This window comes from Manacus candei, unplaced genomic scaffold, assembly GCF_025592945.1.
Source record: "Manacus candei isolate 608988 ecotype Guabito, Panama unplaced genomic scaffold, ASM2559294v1 h1tg000017l, whole genome shotgun sequence".
NCBI classification, from domain to species: Eukaryota; Metazoa; Chordata; class Aves; order Passeriformes; family Pipridae; genus Manacus; species Manacus candei.
In genome coordinates this window covers 27,984,442-28,006,975 of record NW_026138065.1, presented here as the reverse complement: position 1 = coordinate 28,006,975, position 22,534 = coordinate 27,984,442, and the positions used below count along the sequence as shown (strand labels likewise).

The 22,534-nt window shown below is 37.3% G+C and overlaps 1 protein-coding gene across 5 annotated transcripts in view; it reads right to left on the bottom strand.

Moving 5' to 3' along the window:
• Positions 1 to 5,444: 5,444 nt before the first annotated feature.
• PPP1R21 (protein phosphatase 1 regulatory subunit 21) overlaps positions 5,445 to 22,534 on the bottom strand; it is a 36,054-nt gene continuing 18,964 nt past the window's right edge. For 4 of the 5 annotated variants that reach the window (XM_051783697.1, XM_051783702.1, XM_051783700.1 and 1 more), the window contains exons 10-22: positions 21,504 to 21,605; positions 21,340 to 21,428; positions 20,353 to 20,489; positions 19,251 to 19,343; positions 17,274 to 17,401; positions 16,744 to 16,896; positions 15,876 to 15,968; positions 14,405 to 14,632; positions 12,988 to 13,023; positions 11,701 to 11,817; positions 10,672 to 10,770; positions 8,499 to 8,627; positions 5,445 to 6,683 (exon numbers count right to left, since the gene is read on the bottom strand). In XM_051783697.1, the coding sequence (XP_051639657.1) occupies positions 6,654 to 6,683; positions 8,499 to 8,627; positions 10,672 to 10,770; positions 11,701 to 11,817; positions 12,988 to 13,023; positions 14,405 to 14,632; positions 15,876 to 15,968; positions 16,744 to 16,896; positions 17,274 to 17,401; positions 19,251 to 19,343; positions 20,353 to 20,489; positions 21,340 to 21,428; positions 21,504 to 21,605 (1,434 nt within the window). In that variant the 3' untranslated portion in view covers positions 5,445 to 6,653. The remainder of the gene's footprint in view (positions 6,684 to 8,498; positions 8,628 to 10,671; positions 10,771 to 11,700; positions 11,818 to 12,987; positions 13,024 to 14,404; positions 14,633 to 15,875; positions 15,969 to 16,743; positions 16,897 to 17,273; positions 17,402 to 19,250; positions 19,344 to 20,352; positions 20,490 to 21,339; positions 21,429 to 21,503; positions 21,606 to 22,534) is intronic. The other variant, XM_051783698.1, reaches the window with a different exon arrangement.

Here is a 22,534-nt window from a genome sequence, read left to right as displayed (position 1 = left end):
CCTTTACATTTTTCTCTCCTTAAAGGTTTTTCTTGAGTATTGCCAGCCTGAGGCCTCCAGGCTCAGACTGCAGTACTGCAGCTCTGGCTACCATGGGGTTAGGCAGCTCCACCTGCCATCCTCAGCCCAGTATACAGCCCTGGAAGTGTCAGAACCTGATCCCAACCTCTTTCCTCTGGAATTCCATCCCACTAAAGTCTTCTGCCTTGGAAATTCAGGCCTGATGTCAAAATTGTATTTATAGTCTCCCATAAAAAACACAGTCTTTTGCCTCCTCCCAGGACACACCCAACTTCTTAGCAGAGGGGACCAGAGGATCAAAACCTCTTGTTTTGCCAAAAAATGCCAGGAAATTATAAATACTTTCTAATTTCTATATTTTCTACATACTCCCAAATGAGTCCTTCAGACTCTCACATACTCCTGCACAACAGTCAATAAAACCTTTTCCCTGTTTAGCTTCCACATTAGCCCTTTCTAATGGGTTTCGAGTGGGAAGGGTATTTATTTCTCATATCTCCTTATCAAAGTCAGCATGTCCAAAAAGAGATCAGATTTTTCCTTTGTTGAGACAAGTGTATACATTTTCAAGACAAGACTGTTCTTCTCCAGAAAATTCTGCTATCGCTTTCTCTTCCTCCAAAATAATTCCGTGCAATAGAACTCAAGCATTAGTGAAAGAAACCCTGAAACTGAGATTTAAAAGTCCTTAATAAAATTTGACTTTAATGAATAGCATATACAGAATGGATTAGAACTATTAAAATTATTTGTACTGTAAATACAATTTGAAGAGCACATACAGTATTATATATTGCTACACACAGTTATTAAACTCATTCAACCTTTTACAATGCTAACAATCTCAGTTTACGTTGCTGACTATATTTAAGTTGATCTTAACATGATTTGCAGTATATTATCCTTTTTATAAAATGTTTACTGTATGTGACTATTTTGTCAAAAGTGAAACCTGTCAGTTCATATCTGGCTAAAACCAAATATAACTGGAGACAGAAGAATACTTGTTTCTAGACTTATATTAACTCTTTGCTCTACTAGTTCACCTTTTATTTTAGCAAGAAATTTCTGCAGAAGTTCATCTTAACTGAGAATTACTTTTGTGTTTTGGTTTGAAAAAGCAAATTCTTCTCCTCCTCCTATTTAATAAATTCATCTTTCACTTAGCACAACTGCTATTTAAAATTTACAAGCCTTGTATATTCTCTATTTAAGTAATATATATTTACTACACATAAACTGGTTATAGAAATCTAGCATACTAATGTCCTTTTTGTGAGAAATTGAATGCTTGTTGGATTCAGGTGCTCTTGACCTCCTGGGCTAGATCGATAATCCAGGAGAAACTTTTCTTGTCTACTTCTTTGGACTAAAAATAAACCAGATTTTCCAGACTTCAAAAGAAACCTTTGGTAGAGTTGATTCGCCCCTCCCAAGGTTTATATTTTCTGTCCAGCCCTGCTTATGCTATATACAATTTGAAAGTCACTAAATAGAAGTATATTACAGGTGTTCCTTATGACAAAGGCTGCAGTTAATGAAACTGCACTGAAGTTCTCAGTTCAGACTTCTTCAATCTCCTAACTTCATTAAAATAATCTTTCTTGGATAAAATGTTCTGCATTTACAATTTCAGCACAAACTGAAGCCTTTTAAGTTCGAGAGAAAAGAAATTTGAAGTTTCAGTGGGAGGGCAGACAAGGATGAAGACTCTCTTTGTAGTAGAAAGGGAAGTGTGTGGAGATTTAAGGTGTTCTCATATTCATTTAAGAAGCAAAGAACTTTATACAGAGAAAGTCTGCAAGAAGCTACATGCCACCACAGACTGGCTTCCAAGTCAATTCATGAAAGAATCCACAATGCTTAAAATAACTGGAAATTACCTAGACTCTTAAATTTTGTGGGTTTAACTCTTCTCAGGACCAAGCTGTGTTGTTTATGGGAGACCACCAAGACAATTTTGACACCAGGCCTGGATTTCAAAGGCTTCTTCATTAGTTAAGACCTCATCAGCTTATAAAGCTTCAAACTCTCAGGGTGAATTAGATTTAAACCCAGTACAGGTAAATCATGATCTCTCCTGCACCTCTGCTATTTCACATATAAGAAGTTTTTAACTAGAAGTCTTTTAGGGCTCTCAGCATAGTAGCTTGTCATGCAAATTAGGCCCCACGAGAATCACATTTCTCTGTGGCAGCTCAGCTGCAAAACCCCAGCATTGCAGCAATGCAAGTGTTTGCCTCTGCAAGAAGCTGAGTGATTCTGAATTAGCATTGACATGTCTAAAGCTGCCTACACACAGAGCAGAGGCAGATAATGAAAACTGCCCCGGGCAAGTTTCCGTGTGGTTTAGTTCACAGTCCCAGTCAACCAGTAAACCTGGTTTACAAAGGTCCCCAAAAGCTCTTCTCTGTCCCCCTCTGTAACCAAGCCAGCAGTTCTGCACACTCAATTACAGTTAAAGCAAGTCTCTGACTCTCTGATTAAAAGAAATATTCAGGAATTCAGGCAAACGTGGCCTTAAAACATGGTTTTAATTCATAGCTGAGCAATTCTGCAAGTAATAACAGAGGCAGAAAATGCAGAATAAGACAGAACAAGCATTCTTAATCGAGCAGCATCCAGCCTTTGTGGGAGGAACTAATCAGACCTCTGGCAACAATTACCATTTTTTACTGCACTAAGCTTTATTTTTATTATGACCCTGCTGTTGCTAAGATAGTGCTCTCAAATTACCTTACATACAGAGTGTATTAAATAACAGGTTTGCCCAGGTTACAGGGCCAGATGGTTCTCCAAAGTTTAATATATCAGTGGATTTATATTATTACAAAATCCCACAGCTTTCACATTGCTCACCCAATCCAGTAAATAACTTCTCCTGTCTAGGCAATATGAGGATACAAAATTTATTTCCTTTCCTGTTTGCAACTGATGCTTTATATGTCCAAACAAATCTGTTCTTTGGAGTCCTAGTGAACACTGTTAAACAGTATGATCACTGTGTCCAAAGTCAGCATCCAGAAAACATGCTGGGCCAAAGACCTTCACACCAAAACTTCAACTCATCTGTCAGTGAGGGAAGGCAGAGTACGTGGAGCAGCAGCATCACAAGTACAAGAAATGGAGCTGGCTTGGGAAAAAGAGAAAATAATCCACAAAAACAGCCAAAGTATTTCAACAAAGATGGGAAAACCAAGCGCTTCAATCTCAATACTGATGCTGCTTGGAGTGCTGCTAGATCACATCCATCGTGAAGATCCAGCCTCCACTATCACTGAAATGTTGAGCTGGTTCAGAATTAATCTGAAGGAACTAACAAAAGACATGACAAACACCACCATTTTTAAACCAACATTTCAGATGATCGTTGTTCAAATCACAGAGGAATAATTATGTAACAAAATAAGCACATGATTGTTTAAACAGCAGTGAGATGAGACCCTTGCACAGCTTACAACATCAGCCTAAGATTCCTGTTTTAGAATTTAATCTCTCAGGCAGGGAAACCTCTGACCTGTAAGAGCTTAAGGTCTTTTAAAATAGCCAATGTATTTGGTGCTTCTTGGGTATTTTCATGACTCATGAAGCAGTAGCTCTTAAAAGGGCAGTTCTGAAGCTGAACTCATTCGTGATTACAGCAAATATTTATTTTGAGCACACAGAATAGTTACTGAGGATGTGTTTTCAGAAATCTAGGATAGCTGAACATTTTAAAATCCTTAAATATGTTAGTATAGCTTCAAAAACAAAGTTCAGAGAGAACTTCTGAAAATCCAGTTATTAAAATCATTAAAATAGTGATGTTTCCTGAGTTATTCACTTATGCATGAGTGTGAGAGACTACTCATGAGGTGCCCAACATTATGGAGACATGAATTAAACACTCTAAAAATGCTTTAAGAACTTGTGTATTACAGTGAACTGTCCATTCAAAAAGTTAATTGTCATTAGGGTTTTTCTTTAAACTTGGTTTTACACACTAATGTCCTAAATTTTTTTCCAGTCTGCAACATTTTGTCATTAGTTTCCCCAATTAATCAACTAGTAAGACAAGCATTTACACTGTACTTTTGAGGATTAATTTCAGTATTAGTAACATCTCTTTGCCCAAATTTTGTACACTCCATGATAATCTGCACATACTATTTCATATACACAAAGTAGTTCAAATTGCTATTTCTGGACAACTTTGCCTCAAAGATGAATTCTTCACTGCCATGTTGAAGTCAGCCTTCAGTTGCATAGCCTTATGTAGTAGCAATGTAAACATTTAACAGCATTTGAGATATTCAGAAACAGATTCAGAATCACCTGGTTAGCAGATAATAAGCACAAGCTAGTTGGGCATTTCTACTTGATCCAGCTTCTAATGCCACTAAGTTAAATGTAATGTACTATGCCCCTTTACAACATTACTACAGCAGTATCCAAAATACCGTTTTAAATTTTTTTTCCAGATTCTATTTTCGAGTATTGGTAGTTTACAGTTTTCTAAAGCTTAATTCAAAACATTTTCCTGAAAAACTGAAGGGAGCTTGAGTGATCAAAATTGTCTCTCCCTAAGCATGTTTACTGCTGATTGGTGAGAGGGACACACAAACACACTCCCAAATAATACTGCAAAGAAAAAAATGCTGATAAACTAATGTACATTGGAATTGTACCTAAATGCCTGTACATTCTGTATGAATTCCAGTTTGGATGTTGAGATATATTCTGTTGCAAAACCAGTTTGAGATAACATTTTATGCAAGCTCTAAACACACTCTCTTCAAAGCATATGTTTTAATTAGACATGTCAAAAATGCCTAAGCAAAACCTTTTTCTGAATGCAGCTACCTATGAAAAGTAGCATCAGTAACATGTCTAGTAATTTGATTCAGAGAATTAAAATAACTGAATTAGCACCTTCACTGCAAGATAAAAGTCTTCAGAGAAGGCAGCTTCAAAAGAATTGGAAGAAAGCACCTTCCCACGCTAACTGAAACAGGTGAAGCTGTATCTGCTTCCATAAAATGGTTTGAAAGAAAGCAAACACTTCCCAACCCGGATTAGCACCAGCACCCAGTTTTAAATTCAACACCACCGTGCTCATAAGAAACCCTGCAGGCTCTCCCCATCTCCTCTCCCTTTTCTAACCACATCTATTTTGCATTTCTAAAAGGAAAAAACAACAGAACAGTTCCACAGTGGTGATCAAGCAGACCAGGTGAGAAATGCTAATGAGGGCTCCATGTACTTTGCACAGAGCAGCATTAGGTACAGAAATGCAGCCTGGCTCAAAGAGAAGCACCATTAAGAGTAACTAGACTGATGTAATTACCTCAGCTCACCTCACCAACAACAGCTGTTAACACCCCACCACAATATCACACCATGCAACCTGGGCACAGCCAGAATTAAGGAAAAAGTCAGGCTGGTTTCATGTAGTTGATTTTATTATTACATATTGATAATACATATCAACACTTTCGATATCGGAGTAAACCCCTAAGGGACAAGTAAGTGCCATAATGCAAATTATGGAACAGAAGATCAGTGTAAAGTGTGGAGCAGCACAGCACCTGATTTTAAAAAAACAAAAAAACCCCAACCAACAAACAAACCAATGCTGTGAAAACTCGTGGTATTAAACTTCGCTTAAAAAAGAAAAGTCTTAGGAGAGGCCTAAAGTTCACAAACTTCTGAAAACACAGGAAAAGCCATGTGCATCCCCTCAGTGAATCCATCAGGACTTAATTCCATGAACACCTTTTGCAAATTCAGTGTTTAAATCTTTCACATATTTTGTGTTCTTCTTTACTGTAAGAGAGCACAGTAAGGTGATCTATTCTACACATATTGTTTCACTCTTTTGGGGTAAATGACAATCACAGTGTCCTCTAGCTTTAAACAGCTGTTTCAACCAATATATATATACATATATGTGTAAACAAAATGTTATTGTAAGGGCTTAAAGCAGTTTCATAGAAGTATCCCAATTCAGCTGTTTGTGCTCTTTACTTCAATATCCAAAGTATCAATAGCCAAATGCAAGCAGAAAAAGTTTCCACTGTTGCAGTCTAAAATAATGATCCCATTTACTTGTGTGAATTCGTAAAAATCCTTTCAAGCCACAACTCCAATTAATTCAAAAGGGCTGAGAATAGGAATAATACACTTACAGTAACTGCACAGCTTGCATGGCCAAAAAAAGTCTCAAAACTCATTTTTAAACTGTTATTAACAAGTAATGGAATGTACACATATTGACAATGAAATGTATAACTCAAAAATAGACAACTACTGCACGGATCCAAATTTGTTAATACATACATATATTTGAAAATATACAAAATCTGAAGTTATTACATGAAATCAAAACCTGGTTTTAAAAAGTGCACAGTAAAAACTGAAGGTAATTACTATATAAATTATCCACAGAGTGTGTATTTCCTAGTTTAGAGCCAGCATTAAGTTCTGTTTTATCTGTTACGAGTTCTAAATATTTTAAAGCCATTTACAGCACCAATTCAGTTTTTACTAGACCCAATACCAGCCTCTGCTTCCTGGAACAAACAGGTACTGGATAACAAATGGTCACTATCTGCATCCTGTGCAGCAGCAGCTTCCAAAGACTCAGCCGTAAACTATCGACTTTTGTTCTTTTTAGAATTTCCCTGCAACAAGAAACAAGTGAACAGAACATGTAACTCAGATAAGAAAATTTAGACAGGTAACACACAAAACCTGATGCCTGATAATTTGTGCCTACAGCAAAGAAAGTACAGTCAAACTGAAAACAGACTACGGACTTTTAATAATGGCAGCTTGTAGCTGCTTGCTCTGAAAATCCCACTATTTCTATAAGTATAACAGAGACAAATGCCAGATATTTCAAATGAAGTAAGGTACTTCAACTGAAACCTGTGAAAGAGACATTTGAAGTATGTCCCAAGACACTCAACTGTATCAACACCAATATTGTAAGGGCAGTGAAGGCAAGTCAAATCACAATTCACCTTTAAGTGTTATTTCAAATATATCCTATAAGAATAATTGCCTCAAATAGAAAAATCAATCCCCCATCCTACAGCTTTTCTCCAAAACGTATTTTAATTTGGTCTGTGCAGATTATTCGTGGTTTAAAAAAGAAATTCCACAGCTAACCAACTCACATTTGACTTGCAATAGTTCCACAAAGGAAACATGTAGCTTAAAATAAACTTTACTGTAATAGTTACTTGCTGGCAATTCTTCACCTTTCTAATTCCTTAAGATAAAATTTGTTTTTAATCTAACCAACAACTCTCTCCAAGTGATAAAGGTTTTAACTGCATCATTTTGATTTCAACTGAATCGCCTTCTACATTGGGTAACATCTGAAAACCCATGTGGCTTCTGTTGTGAGATTCTGAGGTAATTCCTTACAGACAGAGTACCACTTCAAGTCCTAAAAGTATGGCAAGAGAAAAATTCCAGAAAATGTTCTATAAAAACATGAAGTGCTACGGTCAGTGTGCAGCCAAGAGCTTTCTTCAAAAAACACAAGAGCTTATACAACCAGAAGTAATTTTAAAGAATACAGTGCCAAGTTAAAACACTTAGATATCTGAAGAAAAACATCTCTGTAAAAGGAGGGGGAAGAGGTTACTCGAAAAAAACAAAAATCGCCATCTTGGGATCTTTAACCAAAACATAGATTTTTTTTATTAATTTTTTTTAACCCTTCGGTAAAACCTGCTTCCATGCATTCCATGATTAAGGAGAATAATGCTAATTTATTCATTTCACAGCCAGACGAGTGAAGGGCAAAGGCCTTCACAACACTGCCCATCCCTAGAAGCACCAGAGTAAGATATACCATGGTTTAATCACTGACTGCTCAAAACAACAGACTTCTATATTTTTCATCATTAAGATAAGTCAGAAATTTATTTCTGATAAGTGGGCAGATTCCTTGCTTGGAAAAGGACTTAAGTGTGCACTTCAAGCTCACAGAAGAATGTAAGTAGTAACTTTCTCATTCCTCCATGAGAGACAGACAAGCTGGAATATGGAAATAAAACAGAGAAAGAGATCAGCTGCTGAGAACAGAGTATGCTGTGACCAACAGGGGTGCAAAAGGGACACTCCTACCCAGAAGTTAATCATAACCACCTGATATCACCAGCTGGATTTAAAAACAGTTCTATTTTCACCACATTTAAACAAAAAAAGGTGCTGATCTGCCATCTGAGGGTACACTTTGAAAGCCTAACGTGAAGCAGTGACACAAGAGTTTGTTGTTCTTTCCCACATGTATGTTTTGCAAGAATTTTTTCTTCACTGCAAAGTGCAGAAGCAGGTTTGGAGTTTCCTTTCCACTTGGCTGAGAATGAGAACTATAGCTTGGGAACTGGATAGTTAAAAGGGCAGCACTGCAGAAACACCAGATACAACCCACACACCTCCAAAATGCAAGCAGTGCCTAAGGCCAGCACCTGCCAACTTACCTTACTAGCCATCTTTAGAGTATCAATTTCTTCCCTTTGTTTAGTTAAGGTTTCATTCATGCTGCAGAGATGGTCACTCATCATACTTAACTGATCCTCATAACTTCTCTTTGTCGTCATCAATTCATCCTAAGGGAAAAATAACACAACCAGAAGCCTTTGCTCAATATTAGTGACAACTGGCAAAGCAGCCAACTTCAACCTCTACTTGTGATGCTGAATGTGTGCAATTCAGCTAAAAAAACAATTGCTTTATCAAAGAAAGTCAATAACTATTTTTCTTTTACCTGAAGTCTCATGCATGGTTTATTCCCCTTATTTTTGTGCTGTTTCTGTTAGATTTTTCCCCCCGCTTTTTATGGCTTACATAAAAGAGTAACAGCCAAGTTTTCCAACATTGCCTCCAGCCAGGAAACAAGTAACATTTACAGGGTTAAAGCACGGCCTGGACATGAACACACATGGCATACAAAGCTGAAGGAATCCACATGCAGTTACAGAGCTATGATCTCCCTTGGATTAGAGAGATGTGGGGCATAGTGTGCATGACTAGAACACAGCAATGACGGGATACACACACTTTAGGGAAGACAGGATAGAAGGGAAGAAATCATGCTTCATGTGAAGGAGTGTCTTGAAGACAATTAAGATCTCAGAAGTAGGGATTATAGGAGAACAACAGGGTGATATGGCAGGCATCTGCTACAAGCAGATAAAAACCTCTCATCCACAGCCCCTGATCCTCTTTAGGGATTTTAACTACTCTGACATCTCCTGGAAGGGCAGCAAGGTGGAACACAAGCAACTCAGGAGTTGTCTTGAGTGTAGCAAAGAACTTCTTGATACCAGTGATCAACAGGACTAAGATATGATCTCTGCTGGACCTGTTACTCACAAATAAGGAAAAGCTGGTCAGGGATGTGAAAGCCAATGGTGGCCTTGGCTGCAGCAACCATGAGTTAGTGGAATTTAAGATCCTGAGGGAAGCAAGCAAGATGAATAGCAGAATCACAGCAACCCTAGATTTAAGAAGAGTAGATTTTGGCTTTTTTCAATGTCTGCTTGGTAAGTTCCCAGGTAAAACTGCCCTGGAAGTTACAAGGGCCCAGGAAAGCTGAATGATCAAGGAACAGTCCAACGCTTAAGAAATGGAATGACTGCGGCACAAGGCCAGCATGGCTGTACAGGAAATATCCCATTCAACAGCTTGACCTGAACTCTCTCTGCTCTGACCAAAGGAGGGGACCAAGTGACCTTCAGAGAACCCTTCCAACCTAAACAGGTCTATGATTCAATACTATGCAGACTACTAAACATACAAACACCATGCCTGCTATCTTTTTTTAGCAAGTTTAATATGTACTCGGAGATTAACATCTCGTGCCGAGTTGGATTTTGATTGTGGAATTTCTTGGAGGAACAAATCACAAGAGTGTTAAAAAGAATTGTTCACGGATACAACTGTTCAAAGTTTATAACATTATGTTCACTGCCTGTATGGAGCAATTTCAGTACCCACCATCACAGACAGGTGAGCAATAAAGTTATGAACTATATGTAAAGGAAACATGAAGGAATTTAGGAACCGAGTATTTACATATATACTTTATTTAATATTGGCTCCTTTCTCAGCTGTGTGGAGGGGAAGGACAAACGGACAGGACATCCACAAGATCTGGCATAAAAGTCAACTATTGTTAACAACAGCTTCTTAAAAATTAGCCCAAAGTTATCATTGCTTAAGATATCTATCTATCTCAAAAAGAAAAAAAAAAAATCAACCTGGCATCTTTTAAAACTTTCAGGCCCAGGTGCAAGAAAGGATTAAGAATTCCTTGTATGATCTGAAAGCTGTCACACAACCACACCTTTTGACATTAAAACCCCCTCATTTTCACGAAAATCCTTGACATCGAATGCACTAAAACACGGGCCTGGCTACTACAGCCTTTTCCTCACAAGGATGTTCCACTTCAACTTTATACCTGGGATTTAAAATGTATCACTTAAGGCTCTTCTCTACATACCATTAGAGATTTTACATCCCATAACTAAGGACCTAGTAATGGCATGGCCATGCTAGATGGCTGTAATTTTTCTCCTCCAACTTCAGCTCACACATGATTACAAAAAGCATCTATTGCATTATTACATTATATAACAATTCACTTGCCTGTAATCTGCTGATGTTTTGACTGGCTGCCTTCAACTCTTCCGTGAGCGATTCCTTGGACTTCTCTGCTAGGGACAGTCTTTTGGCAAGTGCTCGACACTATCAAGAGGAACAGGATAGGGATGGGAGAGGGAAGGAAACTTAGTTCCAGAGTATTGGAAATACTGTGCCTTGTGGCATCTTTAGGTGACTACTTCGATTTTTCCATCTTTCTGTAACATTTAGATTTCAAGAAACTTAGTCAGAGCTTGTGCACATTTTTAAATGCAAAGGTAGTGTAATAGTTAACATGAAATGTTTCACTTTACAGAATTACCATATTGCCAATCCTCTAAATATCATATTTTTCCCATAATTGCTAGGAAATTTTTCATAAGTAAAAATGCAACACAAACAACTCACTTCATACCTTGATCAAATATGACAGGAAAGACGGCTCCTCCACTCTACCATTAAAAATATTTAAGATGATTTGTTCTGTTAACCTGGAGTTTTGTTATATTCCACATCAGTTAATTACACAAATCAAAACAGCCACTGTTTTCAAAAACATTACCTTACAATTCTAAATGAAAACAGGAAACTACGGATACAATGAATAATTTTGTTAATTCTTGAAGTATAACTTATGTCTAAGAACCAATTTTCTCTGAAGAGAGTTGCTTTCATCACTTCATGATACACTCATACATTTTTGAATGACATCAGCATCACCTTAAAATTAAGTCCAAACTATCTAGGTAACTAAAACCAGCTACTTCAGCTTACATGAACAAATCTATACATGATAGACATTATACTTCTTAATACACCCAAGACAAGGCTACCAAAGAATTTATTTTTAAAAAGTTGCTCTACAGTATCCATTGTCATGCATACTAGACCACAGTCAAAAAATAAAATACTCCAGGAACAGATTTTTAAAAACACTATGCTCCATATATTTAAACTCACTATCATAGCACTTGCCTGGGGAAAGCTGAAAAAGAGATTTACTGTTTTCAGCAGAGCCACTGCCTGCATGCTCACCTCTGCATGAAAGTGCACTGATTTGCTGTCAGCAAGCTGCAGATGAGAGGTAAGTTCTGCTATCCTTGCCATATAGTGGGTTTTTATCAGGTCTTCACGAGACTCAACATCTGGAGCCTGGCAAAGCAAAAATTTAAGCAGACAGTATTTATGTTTAACACACTGAACACTTGCATCACAACATTGCCTCTATACAGACTTCTCCCCTGCTGAGGCCTGGCTGCTCTACCCGAAAGTATTAAATTGCCCAAACACAAGAGACAGATAACAGCAGGTCACACTGCAACTTGCCACTCTGATGGTGACTCTTAACATCAAACTTCCTTGAAGGACAAAGAGCTGACTGGAGAGGTAAGAATTTAGCTTGATTTGACATGTCTGATGAAGACGAAAATCCACTGCAGAAGTGCTTTCACCCACGTAAAAACGTTCTATCTTTTCCCAACAAGGAAGAATTCCTTGACATCACTAAATTTCAGAAGCTCACAAAAGTCAAAACTATTTCTAATGCTGCATGTTCCCGAAGTTTCTTTAGACATGTGAATTTTAAAAAGAAAAGAAAAAATAAAGAAGCCAAACAACTTGTTAGTTAACTATAAGTTAACTGTATAAGTAGCCCGCTGGAGGCAGCTTTCACATGATCTGTCATTACCTTCAAGCTGAAGCTTTTAAGAGCTTGTATGAGTTATTCCCTGGGCCCCTAACCCTTTTTAATCACACCTTCAGAAGAAAAGGAAGCATAAACTGAAACACATATCACTTCCTTCAGCATCCGAAAAGGGAAAGCACTGAATCTTATTCTGCGGAGTTCCTATTGGGACAAGTGTTACATTATAGCAGTGCTAAATAAAGTGAGAGCAGGTTCCAAGTTTCTTTCAGTATGACCTCTGGTTTGGGATAGCCTGTACACCAAGCACTGCAGTCAGGGACTTATTAGCAGCTTGAGCCCTTCCTCAAGAGATAAGAATGGAGGCTTGGAATGCAGTGTGGGCTACTGCAGCACAAACAGACCAATGCTTTCCTCAAATTACAGAGAACAGACCTGGATCACAGCTCGCACTGCTCCAAAATGCTTAAATGGGTAAAATAAGAGTTCACTAAGAGAAGAAGAAAATTAAGAAATACATGGATTTCAGAAATTTGACTATATAGTATATAGAGACTACACAGGTGACTCGTGCCATTATATGACACTATTCTTGGTAATTAGACCTCTGGAGTAAGTTTAACAGCATCAGAATTGAAGTACTTAGCAGATGTACTTTGATAATGTTTAAAACAGATTACCTTTTCATTATCAGTAGTTATAGTCAACATTCCAATCTAGAACAAGGAAGAAAATACACTTAATGAGGACTGCAAAAATAGATACCATAACTGCAAGTCATTATGGTTTCAGTCAAAGAAGAACATTAAATTTAAAAAACCTTGCAGCAGTTCAAACTGAACCCAAATTTAAGTATTTCCACCTGTAACATAAACAAGAGTGATTACATGGATGCCTTGAACAGAATTAAAGCTGACACCAACTCTCCAAATATATCCCCTGTGCCTTGCTATGCACAGAGGAAAAGGCAATAAAAGCAACAAGATGCAGCTGGGCTTGTATGATTATGCAACTGCTTGATCATATGAAACTAATTCAGAGGTACTTTAGTGCATTGAAACATTACTTGTCTTATTTAAGAGCAAGAAAAGACGACTTGGATTTACTGAGGACCTTCTGAATTCCTTCCTTTCCACTTAGACAAAACTCTACAGGAGGGGTGTATGCCAATAACTAGTTTCATGGAAGAATATCTTCACAGAGAATCAAAGGGTTTTTTTCCTCTCCATCTCAACAGGACTAGAGATTGAGGTTTATGGGAAATATGTATACGATATGTTGACCCATAATTTACGTTAAGCATTGTGCCTGGAAAAATTCTCCTCAAACTCCTAACGATTCAAATAGAGGATCAAAAAGTTAAGGTGCCAGTTTACTTCAAAACTGAGGACTTCAAAACAATCCACTGATTATTTCTTCCTGGAGTGGGACAGTGGGGAGTTAAAAAAAAAAAAAAAGAAGAATTCTGTTGAATGCTGAGCAGAGTAGTTTGATTATTTCTTACAGATGACATTCCTGCTAATACCACTTCAGAAGTGGTAATTCAAGGGAACAGCCAACCCATTTTAAATACTTGTAGTAAACAGGAAAAAGCCATTTCCCAACATAGAAGAGCAAGGACCGAATCCATGCTACATCCAAAAGCAATTGCTGAACCCCAACTGACATGTAGTAAATCTTATAACCCATTTACAAACACTAGTTACCTACTTTCATTTGCTTTAACATACCAAGAGATGAATAAAAGTATTGGAACCTCAGAGCCAAACTGAGATATGCACCAATTGCAATGCTTCCCAGCTACTGAGTCAGAAAAATCTAGAGGTTAAGCACCTAATATTTCCCCCTCAGTCACACAAGTACAGAGCTACAAAAATAACTCCATGACAGTTATAACAGCGAACAAAGTCTCAAAATGCAAGAAGTTCCAAACTCTGCAGAAAGTATTCACAGGCAGCTCTGCAAACACAAGGACCCCAAGCATGAATGCTCTTCAACACAGTCAAAAGGCTTTCATTATTAGTGTTCCACTGATCAAAGAGCACTACTCCTAAAGAAAGTGGATTTTTCTCTACTGAAGTAAAAAAGGTCACTTACCAGACTAGTACTCTTAATGGGTTCCCTCTTTTCTGTGGTTTCCTTCTTTTGTTCTGTTACATTTGGCAAAATGGAATGCTCCTGCATAGTTTCAGTTAGATTTCCACTAAGAGAGTTCTTCAGTTTCTGGTTTTCTTTCTCTAGCTTTATTTTAGCTAGCTGGGCCTCCAACATCCAGTGTTCTTTTTCTTGTTCAAGTTTTGCAATTTTCTCCAAACTCTGCTGAACCTTTAGGAGGGAAAGTTTACAGTCCAGGTTATTGAACCCAAGGGGAAAAAAGCCACACACAGGAAATGTTTGAGGACAGTATTATTTTAAACCATTACATAAGTGAGCTAACAAAGAGTGCAGCAGGTAAACAACTACTGTTTCGAGCTGTACAAGTAACTACGGTCCACTGTCAAAAACGACCATGTTTTTAATTAGTTTGAAACTTGTGTCACAAAGTTATAGCTCATAAAACTGGCAGCATTGTATGAGGTGAAAAATCAAAGCAGGAAAGAATTTTATAAAAACTTGAAAGATGTGTACCTGGCACCAGCATTATAATTTTCTACTCTAGAAAGACAAACTCTCCCCTCCAGCTGCACCACCTCACCCAGACAGAACCACCCACTTTGTCTAGTTAAGAAAACAACCGTGGAACAGAACACATCCAATTACTCCACACATTTGTGCTGAAATTTATTTCACCCCTACTAACACAGTTTGAGTACTAGCCACTACAAAAACAAACTCACAAAAAACCCCAAACCAAACTAACAAACAAACAAGAAAACAACTCCGACAAAACACAAAAGAAAAGAAAAACCAAAACAACAAAAAAACCCACATACACACCAAAGTATTTTTCTTAAAGGTCAATGACAATGAGTCAAGCACAGTCTGAGCATTCAAGCTAATAAAGAAGTTTCGGTATTAATCAGTCAGTCTCATTCATATGAGGAGATGGGCAAACTGTGTAGGCCTTTTAAATACCATGTGACCTTCCCCTGTTTCAGCTTCCAGAAAAAAAATAAAAATATATATATATGCACACTGGAAGACAGAAACTGGATTCTATTCCTTTAACTGAATAGAAAAATCATTGTTCTTAACCAGTACTAATAAATCCTGCACAGTCCAAAAAAAAGGACTCAAAACAAATTAATCCTTCAGTACGCCTTATTTTTGTCTTTATTTTGCATTTATTTGAATAATTAAAGATTGTTTGACTTCTTGTACTTACAAATAGAGCTATCAATGGCATAATCCTGTCTTTTATAACTACATGTACATTCTGCAAGTACAGGAGATAATCCAGCCTGACAAGGGTAAACTTTACTTTCAAAACTCTACAATACATCTACAGGCTAATTTTAAGCTTCAATACATGCATGACCACAGACATAAAATATGTGGAGACTATTTGATATTACTTTTCTCCTACAAAATACATTATCATACATTAGTAAAATTTATACCAGAATACCTGTTGTGCAAGACCTTCTCTACTTTCTGTAGAACTCAGGAGAACTCTGCGATTGGCTAAAGCCTCTTCATAAGGCACTGAATCTGCACAAGGCTGTAGAAGAACAAAAGAAACCTCAAAACATGTTACACAGTAGATCAGAATGCATATTCTACATTTATTTTCTTACTGCCTTCCTTACTTCATAGTAAAGGGAAGAAAAACCACGTTCCAAGTGCTTACCAGCCAGTAGGAAAAAATGGTTTGAGCTCACAAGAAATACCACCCCAAAAGGTGCAGTTGTTTAAAGCACTCAGAAAACTCAAAGTGTTTAATTAATCATCAAATACATCTTTACAGACACTGCAGTAAAGTGATTTAGTAACAACTGTTAAGCACACCATCACTTAATTGTTAATTTTAACAGAGACAACAGAGAGATCTGGCAGCATTCAATCCTTTGGTTCAGCACATTTTTTCCAGTGCTCCTCCTTTTCAGCTGCCTTTTTTTTCTCCCTGTTGCTCTCCACTGTGTTCCAGTGAATGCAAGTGTAAGAATATGATATCATTTGCTCCACATTCGTGGTGGATACAGGAGGAAAATTAAATAAGCAGCTACCCTCTTCTCCTTGGAGTCTTGGCACAGAAATAATTAGTGGAAATGGGTAATGGCAGAATTGGCACATACCCTCTGTTGTGAGGGCAACTATGCTCTCTAGTTTTCAACAGCATTATTGCTCTAAGGGTTTCATTCCCTTAGCCAAAAATTCTCATTCAGAGAATCTAATCCATTCCAAATACTGAAAATCCTTAGTTTGTATTCTCTGTGGCATAACCAAGTATCAACAGAACTGCACTCTCTCTGTGCAAGCACAGTAGCTGAACAAACCTTCTTCAAAGACTTCATGTAAGCAGCTGCCTTTTTCTTGTACTGCAGCATACACTCAGCTGAGAGAGGGCTGATGAACTCTGTTCCTCCTTTAGGGCCATAGCTCAGTGAAGCAGTGAAGTGATCCAAGTTGTTGCTGAAGAACGAGGCGATCTACACAGATCAAGAGAAGTCACTTTTTGAATTAAGTTGACCAGAAAGATTCATCAGAGCAATTACTCTTTCAAAAGACAAGTATTCAGTCAAACTGGATTTTGCAATAAGAATTTAAAACAAGCCACAGGCCCTTCCACATAACCTAGACCTTACTAACACAAAGCATCCTCTTCACAGTACCCACTCTTAACACTCATTTATGAGGGGGTTTTTAACTCATAGCCTGAAAATACCTGAAGAACAAACCTGATACTATAGGTTATTAATATCAGAGGCACAGACAGATTTTTCAAATCATTCAACTAAAGATTACTTCTTTTTCTTAAAAACCTGCACAACTTAGGGCATTACATTGAAATCATAACATCCAGTACCTTGCCCGCTCCATTTGTTAAAGCCGCAACAGAGGATAAAATACAGTCATTTGTAGTTATGAGTTTCTGTGTGGCAGTTGGAACATCTTGTTCTAAAGTAGCTTTCTGACTGTAGTGTTTGGAAATATCTGGAAAAGGAAAAAAAAAAAATCACATTTATGTCAAATTACGATTCTGGTTTATTTCAGCAACCATTTTCAAATTCAGCTTTCGACCTCAGGCTTCAAACACTTCTCCCCTCTCTAAGTTGTATAAAAGTTTAGTCTGGCTACTCTTAGTTCTTCAGTATGGTGCCTTAGACAACTGTCTGTGATCATAGGAACAGACATTATGGCTGTTACACAAGGCAGAATAAAGGTGTATATTTAAGTGTACTCTGTGTTCCAAAACTCAGAGCTATATAGGGGATTCAAGCTCACACTGACCTAGTGTTTCATCTCACAAATACACTTTTCATTTCCATGTGTTTACATCAGAACACTCAAAAGGAGAATTTTGTGTCACATTCAATATCCAGGTGTTAAGATCACATAATTTCTAAAGGAAGAGTATTTTAATTCTGTCAGAGCAAATCTAAAAGACTACCAGAAGTTTAGAATGTTACTTTCTAATATTCTTTCAGGTAAAATTAACAGAACAGTCTTCAAGGGGGAGCCAGGTGCGGGAGCACGGGGAGGAACACACAGAACCTTTTTGAAGTCATTCACAATAACATCCAGGTATGTTGTTTGATTTCAACAGCACCAAAATTTAAAAAGAATCAAGTCTTTATTACACAAGAGCAAACATTCTCTACTTGCCCTAATTAAAAAAAAAAAAAAAGGTAATTGTTTGATAGGTGAACATTTTGCAGCTATTTTACAATAAAGTACTATTGGTACAGAACGAAGAAGTCCCAGCTCATCAACACCACAAGTTATAATCTTAGGCAAGCTTAAGCAGTTGGAAATTAGTTTGGATCAAGAAAGAAGAGAGAAGTGACAAATCAAGCATTCTGGAGTGTGGGAGTGCAAAATGTTAAGCACAACATTTCTGTGGACAGCTAATGAATTCTACTGACAGTTTTCTTCAGTACTTCTATTTTCCTTATTTCTTTTGAAGTGTAAGTTGGGTTGATTTTACATTGCAGTACACATACTAAGAAGTAGAAAGTATTTATCAATAAACTTATCTATTCTCTAAAACTCTTGGTTTGAGGTATAATCTTTAATATAATTTTTTTTTTAACAAGGACTCTGCAGAATGAAGCCATGCTATTGATGTTATTATTAAAAAAAATTTGCTTAAAATTACAAAAGCTTAATGTTTAAACAGCTGACTAGGAATAAAACAACTCATCTGTAGGGATTATTTTCTCCCTGGTACAGAAATTCTAGGACATACAGAAACATCATTTTTTTAAAACTGTGAGTTTTAACCAAACATCACTTCATTGAAAACATAACATATCTATGTTCTTCTGATAAAAGGAAGGTAAGCCATTTTTCAAGAGGAAATTAAGTTTCAAAAAGAACCCAGACTTCTTTGTAAGCTTTGGTAATATATTCATGTTAAAAATAGTAACCAACCTAAAAATAGTAAGGAAAAATTCCACTTTGAAGACAGGTACTAGGTCAACGGTATGTAAGCAGGGGAAAATATGTACCTTTAATAGCATTCCAATCTGTATGCTCGTTTCAATAGAGCAATGAAGTTCAGAAAGTGAAGTGATACTGCTCAGAAAGATGTGGTGAGCCACAATTAAATAATCCAGCAACTTCAACTAACAAAGCTAACAGAACGGAGGAATGAAAACCACACATGAATGTTTGAAACAAGTGGTTAGCAGGTTTAGTTTCTCATCTTCACTTTTAAAGGCAAAACAAACCAGATTTATCACATATTATACATTCAATATTGTTACAGAGAGAGTACATGTGTGCTATGTTAAACAGAAAGAAGCAGGGCTGAAACATAACAACATTCCCATACTCTCACCTTTTAAAACGTCATGAAATCCATGAAGACTTGCAGCAATGTTTGTAAACACAAAGTTATAATTTGTCCTAAGTAGTCCTTCTGGTTTTGTACCTAAGAGTGCCACATAAAAAGGAAAAGAAAACCACAACACTAAGATTTGACCATGAATGAAAAGAGTCACCTCTGAAAATAATTCCATTTCCACCTACTAGAACCATTTGCATAGAGCGTGAGTCATAACAGATTCATTTACTTAAATTTCCCCTTCATTATCAAATATATATATATAAAATTTTGCCAGAGTAGACAGGTAAAAGACTTTCCAGTTCTCTAAGTTTTATTCATATTTTACAAATATCAATTGGTTTGGTCTCAAAAACCACTTATACATGCAGAAATACTTACATGTTCACTGCTGTAGGAAGGAGCATCTGGGCTCTTCTAAAGAGTGCAGACTGAAACAACCTGAAGCTACACAATAACCATTTCCTCTTGTTATTTACAGGATGCATTTGGAGATAGTTTCCCCATACATATAGAAGTTTTATCTGATTTTTATTTAGTCATTACCATGACAGTTGTAATAATCTTATGAACAGGAGGGCTTGGAAGTGATGATTAGTAATAAAATGTAGTTTATCAACAATTTCCTAATTAAAGGATGACAAAAGACACACTGTCAATCACACTATAAAAACCCAGAGTCGTTTCTTCTCCTCTACAGCTAACTATGACTATCTAAAATCTGGTACGTGTGACTGCTTGGTAATTTCCAGGCCTGCACCATGCCCACGTCTGTCCAGAAGGAGGAGTGTGGAGCATGAAACACTCTACAGCACACTCAGTTTCCCAGCCTGGATAAAAGAGGCTCATGACAGAGCACACTGCAGAACTCACTGGCCCAGAGTTCAGACTGCACCAAACGAGCAGCGTTCATCTTGTTTTCCTCTATCATAGAAGTGGCATTTGGTGCCTGTGTGTATGGCTCAAAAAAAACTCAAACCAAACATAAACAAAACAAGAAAAAACAAAACCAAAACAAACCCACCCAATACTGGTCCAAAAATAAAACCAGTACCTTCCAGTCAGTGTAACCAACCAAGCCCAAACTGACACTTACTCGGTAAGGCCAGAAGACTGACATACGTATGTAGCTTCTCAAAGACTGCAGTCAACCTTTTCATGTCTCTGTGTAGCTCCATATTTCTAGCTCTTAAAGCAGCTGTGCAAAGAGAAGACTCACACTCTTCTTCCAAACTAGGAATATATGAATTATTTTTTTTAAAAAACAAGCAATTATCTTAAAAAACAAGTTCACGAGTTTTGGAATAGATAAGTGTTCTCTACATCCCCAGTCCAAAAGAACAAGAGACTAGGAATTTACTTTAGAATGGTTAACATAGCAGAGTGACTTAGCAATACATGAAAATTACTGTGTGCACCCCCACTCTTAGGCATTTTAGTCACAAGGCAGGAATGGTTTACGCTCACGGCAAGGAATTGACTGCATCTGTTCAAAGACTTTTTCCTCCACTACATAAATTATTTTATCTTTTGTTTCCTAAGGAGCATGAGAACAGGTGTAAAGAAGACATAAATAAAGCTTTTTCTTCTTCTGTAGTCCAAACCCACTTTTTAAGCAGTTTTTTACATCTATAATTCACCTCCCTTCGACCAACTCAGGAACAAAGATTTTCAAAGCAGAAGGGATGTGCATCTGGCCAAGTTCTACTACATGTACTGAGTGATAAACAATCCTCAGACAAGCTCAAGGCATTAACAATTTCAGTGTACCATACCTGAATAATATCAACGCTACTGAATAACATTAAGAAACACTAATGAAAGTTGCACAGATTTTTTAAAGTCTCATCTGGAAGGGGGGGAAAAGAACCTTAAAATACATGGGTTTAGCTCTAGCACCTTAAAAGAAAGATACCTAACCTCAAGGCTCAGAAACCAGCATTTAAAAAAAAAAAAAAAGTTCTGCCCTTTAAGCCAGAGTGTGTTTTAAGGGTTGACTTAAATATTAAGTTGTAGGTGTTGACAATGCTGCATACCTGACACTTACTGCACCTTTAAATGAGATCTATCAAATCAAAAGTACCTTTTTAATTGATAAGGAAGAATCTTTCTTAAAAAGCACAAGTAGGAAGCTAAATGTTCTGAGAAGGCCTTCAATTTCACTGTTGTTTCCTGAAAGGAAAAACAACATATAAGCGGTTTTGCTCTGTAAAAATCTTTTTCAATACTAAAAGTAAGAAATCTTACCAGGACTGTCACAGTATCCTCCGTGATGCTCTCGAACAAGTGCAGCATTCCTTCCTCCAGAGGGCGAACGTACGAAGCGTTTTCATGGAGATATTGTGAGAACTGAGAACAGAGAGATTTTAAAATGGTGCTTGTTGAAGGCTCTTGTAAAATCTTTCCAAGTTAACAACTGAACGGTCCATTTTAGCAAAGCACCTGTCATCTTAAACGATGTCCAAGATGTCATTAATAAGATATAACAACCATGTGATGTACAGCAACCACTTCTACAGGACACACAAACACACCTTGAGGGAAAGTGAGAAGTAGTGGCAGTCCAGGCAAAACCACATCTAGGGCTTTGCCACTGCACCCTATCCCATTTTAATTGTCATGCACAGCACACCAAGCCCTTACTTTTTAAGTTTAAACATTCTTGCATTCCTTCCTCAACCCCATCAAATTCAAGCTAGATCAATGCACCATTAAACCACCAGAATAATCTATCCCACCTTCCTCCCAGCTGTCGTTTACCTCTCAGCCCTGTGTGAAGTACTGAAGAACTAAACTGATTTAAAACTGAGAGCAAGAGATGTGGTTTATCTTTATCTGTGTCCCCTGCAATTTTCAAAATGACTCAAAGCATGCTTATCCCAATGCAAAGGATGGAGCACTAACTAATCAAAGGAGAATTCTTACTTCCAAAAACTATGACAGCTCTGAGCAATAATAAAACTTCAACCTCATGGAACTGCCTGACTTGGCTGAAAATTGCTTAAGTAAATTCTTTGGTTAATTTTGCCCTCAAAAAAGCATGCCTGAGAATGAAGGTGTGTACTCTTACACACAATCAAAACATACCAACACCATCAGTTTTCCCTTTTGATATCTCAGTATCATAAAAACCTTCTTCCACAGATTGGAAGATAATTCCACAGATTAGCTATCACACAGATACAGGTAGCGAAAAACGATCTTGGTTTTTATTTTGCCCCACAGAAAGACACCTTCACCTTTGGTTATTTAAACCACAATAGCAGCTAAAGATCCCA